Source organism: Caretta caretta, chromosome 2 (assembly GCF_965140235.1).
Source record: "Caretta caretta isolate rCarCar2 chromosome 2, rCarCar1.hap1, whole genome shotgun sequence".
Classification (NCBI taxonomy): Eukaryota; Metazoa; Chordata; order Testudines; family Cheloniidae; genus Caretta; species Caretta caretta.
In genome coordinates this window covers 195,648,638-195,662,662 of record NC_134207.1, presented here as the reverse complement: position 1 = coordinate 195,662,662, position 14,025 = coordinate 195,648,638, and the positions used below count along the sequence as shown (strand labels likewise).

At 43.8% G+C, this 14,025-nt stretch overlaps 1 protein-coding gene across 4 annotated transcripts in view; it reads right to left on the bottom strand.

Moving 5' to 3' along the window:
• Positions 1 to 13,209, bottom strand: part of GADL1 (glutamate decarboxylase like 1) — a 244,640-nt gene extending 231,431 nt beyond the window's left edge. The window contains exon 1 of one of the 4 annotated variants that reach the window (XM_048838655.2): positions 13,108 to 13,209. Coding sequence is in view for 3 of the 4 variants with exons in the window: in XM_075125722.1 (XP_074981823.1) it covers positions 12,452 to 12,488 (37 nt within the window). In the remaining variant the exon portion in view is untranslated. Of the gene's footprint in view, positions 1 to 12,451; positions 12,670 to 13,107 lie in introns of those variants that run through there. The other 3 variants (XM_075125722.1, XM_048838656.2, XM_048838654.2) reach the window with 3 other exon arrangements.
• Positions 13,210 to 14,025: the final 816 nt, after the last annotated feature.

Sequence of the window (14,025 nt, the reverse complement as noted above, 5' to 3'; positions counted from 1 at the left end):
AGTGATTCATGCTGTAATATTTCCAATTAGGAAAAGAGGCTGAAGAAAATTGGAATTCATCTTAATTTGAAACTGAGAAATGGCAGGTGTGGAGAATGAAATAGAAATCCTAACTCCATGACCCCAATGAGATGCAGCCTGCTTATATGTTCTAACATTTAACAGTCACAAATGATCTAACAAGCGTATCAGACACAAAATGGTTCTTATTTAAATTAAAAATGGTCACATTAATAATGAATATTTTATGCTGAACTAGGGTGACCAGATGTCCCAATTTTATAGGGACAATCCTGATTTTTGGGTCTTTTTCTTATATAGGCTCCTATTACCCCCCACCCCGTCCCGATTTTTCATATTTGCTGTCTGGTCACCCTATACTGAACAACCAGTGTTGTCCTCTTTCCTTTCTGTAGAAAAGCAGATATATATCTATCAGATGTGATAGAAAGAAAAGTACTGCATATGATATTTTCAGGTCCATGACATGTTCAAATAGCTAAAATTTGATTGGCGGTTCCTATCCATTGGTCCCAAATCACCTATAGAAATGCCCTCTGACTCCTCTGCTATTCACTAGATCATCATGAGAAAAACTGGACATAGGTCCTTTTAAATGGAGGTTTTCCTACATGATTTTAAAAGCAATGCATGACAGCCTTTAATTTTATGCAAGTGTTGTATTCTTGTTTTGGTCATTTAAAAACATTAAATATTTAAACAGCAATCTTTGCAAATTCAGCTGAGGAAGCAGTCATTTAGTAAAACAGCACTCATGAATCAACACAAGTTAAAATGTAGAAGTACATAATTAAAAAGGAAACTTCACATTTCTTCTCTATGTGGTTATTTTTTATTAATACAGTTGCAGCCAAAATAACTGTTTCCTGACTTTTTTAAAAATTCATACTGTACATTTTACAAAATTTCTGCTTCAACAAAGCACATTTTAACGGTGGTGATCTTAGTCCTTATGCTAACTACATTTGTCACATTACCTTCCCTAAACTCCTCTAAGAAAGGGAAGTTCTATCAGCTCTACCAGACTTTCTGCATGACCTTGGGCAAATGACTTCATCTCTCTGCTTCAATACCCCACATGTAAAATGGGGATGATTGTGTGTGTATGTATGTGTATATATATATATATATATATATATATATATATACACACACACACACACACACACACACACCTTACCTTTACCTATAATATCTACATAGATTGTAAACTCTTGGTGGCAGGGACCACCTCTTTCTGTGTATATGTAGAGTACCTAACCCACAGTAGGGCCCAGATTTCCGTTGTGGCCACTACATATAAATAATCATAGCGTAGCTGTTCCTATTTTTGGAAATGGGATGTCATACAAGCAGGTCCATAGCAGAGCCAGGATTAGAATTCACAGCTTCAGTCTTCCAGCCTCATTACACCAAACTCTTGTCAAATAAAGCTTTGGGCACATCTAGGGGAAGCCCCACGTTCCATGCACCATTAATAACACTGCTAGTCTGACAAGCAGGGCACAATCATTGGTTGGGACCCCAGCTGGACTCCATAGATCTTACTCTGCATAGGGCCAGCTATGCTTTTAAGTTATTTAGCATACATGTGTGTTTTTTGCAGTACCCCTCCCCGAACTTCAAGAGGCAGGAATGATGACAGTGCACATGAATGGCTCCCAGCCAGACCCAGACAACCCTCAAGGGAGAGATATTCAGGGTCATAGTAGCCTAGAGCCAGGAGTGTCATGCATGCTAAAATCACCAGCTGGCTGGACAGAGATCACATGGTTCAAGACAGCTGAAAAGGCAGCCACAGGTAAAGGCAGTACACAGCTTTCAACTCTCCTGTACTTGTGACCTACCTTTCACATTTTTCCCAGCTGCCCATGGCAGGATGAGTGCAGGCTTTTCTTGACCATTCTGATTACTTCCCTTGCATAATTTGTCATTTCAGGTCAGCTTCTGCATTGTACTAGATGAACGTTATATATGTGCGTTGCCTGCTGTGTCTCATTTTGCCAAATTTCCAAGCTCTGTAATACCATATGTTCGCACCAAAGACAGCAACAATACTGTATGATTGAGTAGTGCTTGATAGAAAAAAGAGGTTTCAGAAGACCGACAGGGTCAACATGGGAGACACATTGAGACACACATTGGCAAAACAGCTCACATAGTCGGGGTGGGGAGGAAGCATCAAAGGAGAGAACCATGCTTCATAAGACCCTGCCATTTTTCAGTAAAGGGGAAATCACACCTATGAGGATGCCTAATGTTGCATAAGACTGGGCTGCTGAGATCATAGAATATCAGGGTTGGAAGGGACCTCAGGAGGTCATCTAGTCCAACCCCCTGCTCAAAAGCAGGACCCATCCCCAACTAAATCATCCCAGCCAGGGCTTTGTCAAGCCTGACCTTAAAAACTTTTAAGGAAGGAGATTCCACCACCTCCCTAGGCAACGCATTCCAGTGTTTCACCACCCTCCTAGTGAAAAAGTTTTTCCTAATATCCAACCTAAACCTCCCCCACTGCAACTTGAGACCATTACTCCTTGTCCTGTCCTCTTCCACCACTGAGAATAGTCTAGAACCATCCTCTCTGGAACCACCTCTCAGGTAGTTGAAACTAGCTATCAAATCCCCCCCCTCATTCTTCTCTTCCGCAGACTAAACAATCCCAGTTCCCTCAGCCTCTCCTCATAAGTCATGTGTTCCAGACCCCTAATCATTTTTGTTGCCCTTTGCTGGACTCTTTCCAATTTATCCACATCCTTCTTGTACTGTGGGGCCCAAAACTGGACACAGTACTCCAGATGAGGCCTCACCAATGTCGAATAGAGGGGGACGATCACGTCCCTCGATCTGCTCGCTATGCCCCTACTTATACATCCCAAAATGCCATTGGCCTTCTTGGCAACAAGGGCACACTGCTGACTCAGTATAAGGCAAAAGCCTCAGATAAGGCAAAGAGTAGCGCACACAAACCAAGGGCAAGCAGAGGGACATTCTGAGACAGCCAAGTCATTAACAGACCAGCACTCAGCTGATCCCTCCATAGAGTTATTGCTACCTGAATAAATAAATAATTTTTTGCTCAGCAAGGACTACCAACACCTAGTAATTTTGATGGTGTGCAAAAAAAAAAAAAAAAAAACACAAACACATGATCCTTAGTTTATTTTTAAAAAAAACAAAAATCTTATTGTTGCTTGCCCGTATTTAGTAATATTTTCATAATAATAATAATGGCTGTTGATTAATCGCAGTTAACTCACATGATTAACTCAAAAATTGTGATTAAAAAAATTAATGAATTACCATTTTAATCAGTGTTAAATAGAATACCAATTGAAATTTATTAAATATTTTACATGTTTTTCTACATTTTCAAATATATTGATTTCAATTACAACAGACTATAAAGTGTACAGTGCTCACTTTATATCCTATTACTTTTATTACAAATATTTGCACTGTAAAAATGATAAACAAAAGAAATAGTATTTCAATTCACCTCATACAAGTACTGTAGTGCAATCTCTTTATTGTGAAAGTGCAACTTACAAATTCAGATTTTTGTGTTACATAACTGCACTCAAAAACAAAACAATGCAAAACTTTAGAGCCTACAAGTCCATTCAGTCCTATTTCTTGTCCAGCCAATCATTAAGACAAACAAGTTTATTTACATTTGCAGAAGATAATGCTGCCCACTTCTTGCTTTCTGGTGACACTGTAAATAAGAACAGGCATTTGCATGTAGGATGACCAGACAGCAAGTGAGAAAAATTGGGATGGGGGTGGGGAGGGTAATAGGACCCTATATAAGAAAAAGACCCCAGTTTGGGACTGTCCCTATAAAATCGGGACATCTGGTCACCCTATTTGCATGGGACTTTTGTAGCCCAAGATATTTACATGCCAGATGCACTAAGGATTCATATGTCCCTTCATGCTTCGGCCACCATTCCAGAGGACATGCTTCCATGCTGATGACGCTCATTAAAAAAATGTGTTAATTAAATTTGTGACTGAACTCTTTGGTGGAGAATTGTATGTCTCTGGCTCTGTTTTACCCGCATTCTGCCATATATTTCATGTTATAGTAGTCTCGGATGATGACTCAGCACATGTTCATTTTAAGAACAGATTTGACAAAAAACAAACAAGGTACCAATGTGAGATTTCTAAAGGTAGTGACAGCACTCAACCCAAGGTTTAAGAATCTGAACTGCCTTCCAAAATCTGAAAGGTATGAGGTGTGGATCATGCTTTCAGAAGTCTTAAGAGCAACACTCTGGTGGCATCTGACTCAAATGATGAAAATGAACATACGTCAGCCCGCACTGCTTTTGGTTGTTATCAAGCAGAACCCGTCATCAACATGGATGCATGTCCTCTGAAATGGTGGTTGAAGCATGAAGGAACATATGTATCTTTAGCGCATCTGGCATGTAAATATCTTGCAACGCCAGCTACAAAAGTCCCATGCAAATGCCTGTTCTCACTTTCAGGTTACACTGTAAACAAGAAGCGGGCAGCATTATCTCCGACAAACATAAACAAACTTGTTTGTCTAAGCAATTGGCTGAACAAGAAATAGGACTGAGTGGACTTGTAGGCTCTAAAGTTTCACACTTTTACTTTTGAATGCAGGGTTTTTTGTACCTAATTCTACATCTGTAAATTCAACTTTAATGATAAAGAGATTGCACTACAGTACATGTATTCGGTGAACTGAAAAATGCGATTTCTGTGTTTTTTACAGTGAAAATATTTGTAATAAAAACAAAGCGAGGACCATACCCTTCGTATTCTGTGTTGTAACTGAAATCAATATATCTGAAAATGTAGAAAACATGTAAAAATATTTAAATTATATTGTATTCTATTATTGTTTAACAGTGCAATGGCAAGATTAATCGCAATAAATTTTTTTAATCGCTTGACAGTCTTAGCAATAATCAAAAACATTTACTGAAAAGCAGCTAGTTAGCTACAAATGTGCCTACTCTAGGTTTGATAAGCTGGTTCCCTACTAAAAAAAAAAATTGAATTTTCTATAAGCATATTTTTAAAACTGGGGACACTAAAAGTGTCTCTGCCTTTAAATATTTACTTCTTGTTTGTTTGGATCTCATTACATTTTCAGAGGTGTATTCCTCTTTTCACTCGTGCACTTAACTCAGTGATACATGTGCATTCAAAGTAGAATTAGACCCCTTAGATTCTGTGACTATAAGGAATCAATCATTTTATGATCACATCCCCTCAAACTGCCTTCCATCTTCACTACCAATTCCTCCCTCTTGGTCAGAGTCAAATCTAAAATGGCTGTGACCCTGGTTACTTCCTCCACTTTATGAAACAAAAAGTTGTCCCCAATACATTCCACAAACGTATTGGAAATTTTGTGTTTTGCCATATTACTTTTCCAACAGATGTCTGAGTTGTTAAAGTCCCCCAGTATTATCAGAACTTGTGTTTTGGATATTTATGCTATTTGTTCCAGAAATGCCTCATCCACCTCCTCTTCCTGATTTGGTGGTCCATGTAGTCACCCTTACTTCCCACCCTCCCCTTATCTTTACCCAGAGACTTTCATGTGGTCTGCCTCTCACTTCCTTCGGGACCTTAGAACAAGCGTGTATGTTCTTGATGCATAATCCAACGTCTCCTCCCTTTTTATCTTGCCTGTTCTTCCTGAACCGCTCTATACCAATATTCCAGTCATGAGACTGGATACCAATTAAGTCATAATTTAGCTTATGTACTAATACTTCCAGTTCTTCCCGTTTACTCTCCCTTCTCCTTGCATTTGTGTATAGACCTCTAAGATTCCTTCCATGTACACACATAAACCCCATTATTGCTAATAAGAGATGCCCATGTGCACAGAGGACAAAAAAACCACAAACACACAGAAATATTGGTGCAACTTGACTGTGTCCAGCCAATTCTTCTTAAATGGCCAATTCTGATGCTTTACAAACAATTGCCTCCAACAACCTCTGCAGTCCGTGTCTGCAAATGATCAAACAAAAAGAGTTGCTGGAAAGTTAACTTTTGTTATTGCAAAGTTGCAAGCAAAAATGTTTTTGATGTATATTTTGGACATATGTTAAAAAGTTACTGTCCTACATTTGAATATTTAAAAGGAACACAAATGCAAGTCTGTATTTCAATTTTTCCATGCTTCATGTTTAAACATACTGTAAATGTTGATGGAAATCTAAATGCCCTTCAAATAACAAGACAGCTTACATTAAGCAGGAAGGGATTTAGGCATATGAAATATAAATTGTCAAATAAGCAATAAGAACAGTTAACATGCAATAAGATTCCCAGTGCATTATAATGTGACAATTTCTAGCTATGTAATTGACAAGGTATCTTATTTAATTAAGACATTATTTATCATACTTCTCAAATGTCAGGTTAAGCTATCTTACTAAACACTCTCTAAATGCCAAGAAAATTTTTTGTAATTTTAATGAAGTTTGCATGTACTTATGTATAACGGCTTTGTTCTACGCTATCTTGATTTTTCTTGCAAGTAATTGATATTAACATACGATGGCATGTCTCTGTTGTCAAATGAGATTTTAAGACACAGAAAGGGATTTATCCTGCAGTCCTTACTCTGGTCAAGCTAGCAGGCAACCTTAACTTCTGTTGCATTTGCTAGGTTGTACATTACACAATTTTAGGTGGAAGCATCCTGCATGAAACAGATGCTCTCTGGCTCATCTCTCCATTCTGCCAGCAGCAGCTACAGTGTAGCTCCCCAATCATGCACTATTCACACAGAAGAGCAGCCAGCAGTTTAGAATTAAAAGGGAGCATATTGCATAAACTGTGCTCCCTGTCCCCTGTGATTTTTGGCACAGATTCTCTTCTGCTCTATTTGATGGGCTAGAAGGGGTTCGTATGAGACTCTTCTAAATGGGCTCTAAAGGCTGAGTCTATGAAGGAGGATCTCAGCTTTCGTGTTATTAAAAAATATGTAAGTTTCTGGGCCTGTTCCTTGCCAAGATAGACTGGCAAAAGTTAATTGACCTGAGCATGCACGTACACACAAACATTTAGTTTTTACATACAACTTGTTAGTTGAAGTAGGGGTGTATCCCAAAGAATCATCTTGCGGATTCTCCCCACAAGCATTAAATTGGTCCTGTTCATAATGGGTCATAATTTATGGAGAAAAATTGGGCTACAACTGACAGCAAGTGATTTGAACTTGTTTCACAGCCTGTCCAAAAAAATGCTAAGGTTGGCTCTGCTTGTTAAAAATTTTCAGCCCTTTCTGAGAGCTCCCACTATTGCTGTGACTGCAGTAGCTGCTGCGAGAGCTCTAGATACATACCAGGGATGAACCAATGTCACCCCTGCAACTCTTTCCACTTTGCCAAGCATGGCAGTAGTGCAAAATGAAAGTCATACTACTGCTGCACTGAGTGGGAGTGCTGTAGTCACTGCACCCCACTTCTCCTCCCACTGGTGCCTGCACTTGCCCTACTAGGAGTATTAAGAGCTGGTACTGGAAAGGAACATGGAGCCATTTCCCACCAGCCAGAGGAGAACTACCCATGCATCAGCCCAAAGATCAGCTCTCAAAACTCACACATACTACAGGAGACCTCCAGCAGTCAGGGGAGATCTGCCCACCTCAAGAACTGAAGAGGACCCATTCTCCAACTGACTACCCAGCCCATCACTGAGGGGACGCACTGCCCACCTGACCTACCCCAACTACCTAAGTCGGCAGGACAACATGCCTGCAAACCACAGCCACGAGTGGAAGTCACAGAGCCACCCACCTATCACCACCACTGCTGCTGTGAAGAACACCTGCCAGATAGAGAAACAACTTAGAGGACCTTCAGTGAAGTAATGGGCAGAGGGACGCATAGCTGGTCAAAAAGTACTATGCAAGATGGTGGAGGGATGGAAGATGGAATGATTCTTGGGTATAGGGAAAAAATATGAAAGTCGCAGATATTTTTTGAGGAGAGAGGTGGGGAGAGAGCACAGAAGTATCTTACACAAGGAATGTCATGTGCACGGTTGACTAGGCCCATCATTTTAGAGGGAGCCCCTTATTTAAATTTTTATAAACACCAAACACCATTGCACAGCAGAAGGGAGCACAAGGCCCGCTAGCTGTGCATTTGAGTGAGTCTGACACTTAAATTAGTGGTCACTAAAAGTTTTTTTTGAGTTTTGTGTCGGTAGAGAAAATTAAAAATTTGTTTGAGATCAGTAATTTTCAAGGATGCTCAGTCCCATGTGGGTATCTCTCACACAGTAGGATGTCTGGAATTACAGTGTACACTACGGCATATTTCACAACATACCAGAAATGTCATGTAGCTTTATGACATTCGTTTGACTTATGGGAATCTAAACAAAAAAAAAAATCATGGTTCTTAAATAATAAGAATCCAGAGCTTTCATTTAAAAGTATATTTTATTGTTATTTTTGCTGATTTACAATTTTTCCCCCACAAATAAAATGCTCAAGATTTAAACCCCAAAACAATGTAAAAAAGTTGAGATCCTGGGAGGTGGGAAGAATCTAGGACACAAACTCTCAACCTGTGGGTTGCAACCAGGTTTCAGGGGTCTCAGCAACCCTTACTTTATGACTGGAAGGAAGGGGGCTCCAAAACCTTTTTTCTGTTGTAACAGGGTCATGGTATGGAAAAAATTGCACTGATCTAGAATATTCTTCTTGCGTTTATGGGAAGTACCTTTTTTTAAATTTCCAGACTAGCAACAGTTTCCCCCATTATTTTTTAATGAAGTATAAACATACTTGTGTACAACAACTTTATTCTACACTATCTGATTTCTTGCAAACATAGCTTATTGAATAGAACAGAATAGAATAGAATCAGGGCCAATGGGGATTAAAAATGAATGAACAAAAGACCAAACTAATGGTAATGTAAAAAAAAAAAAAAAACCCAAGAAACAGACTAGCCTAGTCATTAATGTTGTAGACATCAAACAAGTAGATAGCTTCTGCTACATGGGTTCCATCATAACATGGGACAATCGCTATGAAGTTGACAAGAACAAGCAGATAGCTACTGTCAGCAGAACGTTCATGTGCCTTATTAAAAAAGTTTCAAACCTTAAATCAGTGTCTACGACAGATAAAACCAGATTATACACAATGGTCATTGTACCCACATTACTTAATGGTTGTGAAACATGAGTACTGACAAAAGCATCTGGAGCAAAAGCTATAAACATTTGAAATGAGGTGTCTGCACTATATCATAGATGTGACATAGCATTTCTTAGCCCTGGTCTACACTGGGGAGGGGTCCACCTAAGATGCACAACTTCTGCTACGTGAATAGCGTAGCTGAAGTCGGCGTATCTTAGGTCGACTTACCTGGCCGTGAGGACAGCGGCAAGTCAACCACTGCCGCTCCTCTGTCAACTTCGCTTCCGCCTCTTGCTTGCTGGAGTTCCGGAGTTGATGGGGAGCGCATTCAGGGATCGATTTATCGTGTCTAGATGAGACGCGATAAATCGATCCCCAATAGATCGATCACTACCCGCTGATCCAGCAGGTAGCGAAGACCTGCCCTTAGGCATTCTAGCCATCTATAGAAGACTGAAAGTACAGAACATGATTACAATCATCAAAAGGCAGCAACTACAATGGTTTGGCCATGTTGCTAGGCGTCAATGAGACAGTGGTATAACATGGTATTCAAAACCATCCAGGCAGCACCTGATTTTCAGAACAATCAGGCTCAAATGGTGGTTCAAAACAGATGTTGATGGACTCTGCTCATAACCTTGGCCCTATCCAACCTCAGCACTGGGGAAAGGAGAGGATGAGGATGAATAGTTTTTTCCACTCAAGAAACCAGTAAGTTGCACATTTCTAAATTTTTGCAAGTTAATGGTATAGCAGTAAGCTAAATGTATAAATGCACCAAAGTATATGCTCTTGAGAGTTATCCTGTCAAACCTCATTAAAGGTACCAAAATTATATGAAAAATAGGTCTCTCATTCCTAACTTCTATGAACTTATGTTTTAAGCTTTTTTTGTCCATTACCTGTTCATTTAACAGCTTTCTTCCTTTTAATATAGCTCAGTGTACTACTGTAATAACTTTCAGGTGTAATAACTAATGCATTTATAAAATAGGTTTATTTTTCTTTTCCTAAGATACTTGCTTCAAAGAGCATCATTATGTTTCTGCGCATACTTATGTCCAGAGCAAGGGGTGGTTGGAGGGGCTAAGTATTATTCTTTAAAGAGCACTTATTTTAACAAAAATACTGAATTACAATATTCTATAGTGCTTGTTCAAAACACTAACATTTTAAAGGGTTTTTCATAGATTACTGGAGCACTTTTATAAAGGGAGGTTATTTATATCCAACACCCATTCATTTTGATGGGCTCCATAAATTGATGTGAAAGTTCCTTCTATAGGAGGAATACATCAAGGAGAACAGCAAACCACCTTTCACACCATTATCACAAGGAAATTCCTCAGAACGCTCCCAGCTTCCCCCCAACCGCCACCCGTGACATCCCAAAGATGCCTTCATTCCAGGCACTGCCCCCCAGCTCCAAAGGCAGATGATATTTCAGTGTAGGTAGGCAGGGAAAGGTGCACTCAGTAGAGTTGCCAATTTTGGTGGACATATTCGTGGAGGTTTCATCACGTGACAATCTTTAATTAAAGATTAAATCAGAGGCAATGTGTGGTGTGGAACACACAGGGTCACATGTATGTCTGTCTGTCTCTCTTTCCCCCTCCCTCCTTTCCCCTCCCCCCACCCGATTTCTGGGACACCCAGCAGTGAGGAGGTAGTGGCTCCCCCTGGTGGCAGCACTCACCATGTGTCTGTACAGCACAGGGAGGGAGGGAGGAAGCAGCAGGGCAGCTGGCTGTGGGCTGAGCTCCCCGCTGCTACTTGGTGCTGCTTCTCCTTCCCTGCTGCTGGAGTCCCAGTGCTTCCCGCTGCCTGCTTTGCAGACCATCCACTGAGGTGAGTCAGGGGAGCATCTTCTAGATCGGGAAGAGGGCCTGCTACATAGTGCTTAGCACCAGGTAGCTCCGCTGGAACCCCATCCAGCCAGAGAGCCCCAGGGAGCAGGCTGGAGGGGGGGGGGAGGAGAAAGAGTGGGAAAAGGGAGACAAGGACCCTGCAGCCTCCAATGTGCCTATCAAGAAAGTGTTGTGGGGGCATCATATTCCCCCCTCCAATAAAAAGTGTCTTGCTAACCGAGACGCTCAAACCCTGAGCTCCATCACACCATGGTGCCACCCACCCTCATAGGTGCCAACTTCTGCTCCCGCCAGTGGGTGCTCGACCCCCCCCCAGCCCCAGCCCCACCCCCACTCCACCCCTTCCCCCAAGTCTCCACTCCCTCCCTGCCTCTTCCTATCCCTGCTCCGCCTCCACCCTGTCCCAATTCCACCCCTTTCCTCAAGTCCCAGCCCCACGTCCTCCCTTGAGTGCATGGTGTCCCTGTCCTTCCCCCTCCCTCCTGGAGCGCCGCCAAGGCAGTGGGCAGAAGTGCTGGGAGGGAGAGGAGCAGGAATGTGGCACACTGAAGGGAGGAGGTGGGGGGGGAGCTTCGCTGCCAGTGGGTGCGGAGCACCCACTAATTTTTCCCTGTGGGTGCTCCAGCCCCAGAGCACCCATGCAGTCGCTGCCTATGCCCACCCTGCTGGCACAGGAAGGACTGTGCATCCCAGCTGTGTTGCCCCTTTTGTTTGTCTTGTTTTGAACACTTGCTAATTGACTGAGGCTAGTTCCATCAGGGAGTGATGCCCGCAAGCTCTGCCAGGGGCTGGGCAGCCAGAGAACAGGAGGTGATAGTTGTTAGTGTCTGTTGTCTACCTATATATTAAGTTTCAGGGAGTGGAGACAGAGACAACAAGTGGGGCGGTCGCATGCCCCCGGAGAAACTTTCAATTATCCCCCCCCAGCAACTCTCCACAGTTAGGTGTCACCCTGAGCCCCGGCACCTGTAGCCTTAGCACTGCATCGCCCCAGCACCCCTGCGCTTGCCGCATCAGTTATGAATGCAAAAAAATTGCTTGAGCCCTGGCCCTTGGCAACCCTCGCACTCAGGGCAGGCTAAAGAAGCCACTGTGCTGAGAACGGGGGCAAGTCCCCCCCAGCCCAAGAAGCCTTCCCCGGTGCAGAGGGGACGCGTGGCAAAAGCCCGCCCCCAGCAGCTACACCCCTTCCCCGGAGGCAGCCCAACCCCCAGGTTTCCCGCCACCCGGGGAACCCCAGCTCGACCGAGCTGAGGACGGGTCTGAAAGGGGCGAGGGGTGGCCAGCGAGCGGATCCCCAGCCACGACCCCCCCTCCCCGCGGAGAGGCAGAAGCCGGCCCTGCTCCCGCCAAAGGGAAGAGCCAGAACTCAGGCGCTGCCCAAGGTCGCCTTTACCCTCCATCTCGCCTCCGGAGCCGGCGCTGCTGTTCATGGACGCGCCCCGTGCAGAGCGCGACCCAAGCGCTGTCCCGGCGGCGGCGGCTGCTCGGGTGTCCCTCGCCCTGCGCCGGAGCCCGCCCTAGGCAAATGGCCGCAGGTGGAAGGCGGCGAGGCGAGCGTCTCCCGTCGCGCAGCCTCCGCAGCCCTGACCTGCCCCTCCAGCAGCAGCTGCTGCCGCCGCCGCTCCTCACCCGCCCCGCCGCCCGGCCCCTTCATTAATAACTTGGGCGCTGCTGGCTCCCTGCCGACGCGGGGAGCTGCTGGCGCCGCGAGGGGACGCAGGGCACGTAGCGGGCCCCAGTCCCCTAGGGCAATAAATCCCCGCGTGGGCGTGGTGTGACCGGCCCTGGGGCTGCGGCACGGGAGGTGTTGGAAGCGCAGAGCTGTTCACACCCCCCCCCCCCGCAAACACGCACAGACACACGCTTTGATTGAATTCCCCGGGCAGTGGTGGGGTCCCTCTCACGCGCAACGGGAAGGTTGTTTCCAGGCCCAGTCCTCGGTTTTGCCTCTCAGTTACTGATGAGCGGCACATGGTGCGGAGAGGGGGGAGGAACAATTTGAATAAGGGAGGTTGGAAAACAAACGGAGCGAGATTGGAGTTTACTCACTGGAAACACACCCCGCAAAAGCCTGCCTGGGGAAGAGAGCGCTTGTCTTTCAATTAATCCTCGGGGAGGGGAGCTGCCTCCTTGTCTGGGAGATTTTAACGGCCTCAGGGAAAGGCGTGCTGCAAAATCCTTCCACCTAAAGCAGGGTGGGAGGAGACTTTGTGTTTTGTGTATTTGGGTTGTGTTACACCAGGGATTTCCCAACAGCCCCCCTGAATTTCCCCCACACCTTCCCCGCCCCCCAGTTTTGTGAACTAGTTACATGCAGTGTTGCCAATTTACTGATTGGAAATTTTAATTGAAGTTGAAACATTAATACACACGTTAAAAGCATATAAGTTGTATGATAAAATGCATGTACCTGAAGAAGTATAATAGATGTGAAAAGCAGGAACATAGACAAGCTTTCTTATACTGTTGTTTTTATTACAATGTCAGTGTGTTCATTTCGGCAATGTTGGCCAACCTGATAATTTCAAATTATAATTTGTAAACAAAGTCTAAAAGAGCTCTCCCTGACAGATAGTGATGGGGTGGGGGGAAAGGCTTCAAGACCAGATTATATTTAATTCACACCTAATCTACCTAGGTATCCAGGGAACAGTGCTGTGTTGCCCAAGTGATAGATTTTGGCTGGGGTTGGGTTACAAATCACTTGGGGGGGAGGGGTGAAATGTTGTTATGCTTATTGTAGGAGTAAAGGGCAGTAAAACTGTACTTAGCCTGTGCTGATTGAGGGCATCAAGAGAGAGGGTGGGGACAGGTGTTTTGCTTGATGGTCTGCCTGTGTCAGGAGTACTATTTGACCTGCCCTTCCCCAGTGTTTAAAGACAAAGCTGATTAGGCTCCATAGATAGTCTTTTGTTTTGTTAAGTGACCACTACAGCTGAAATCACTGACAATCAGGTCTAAGTGCTT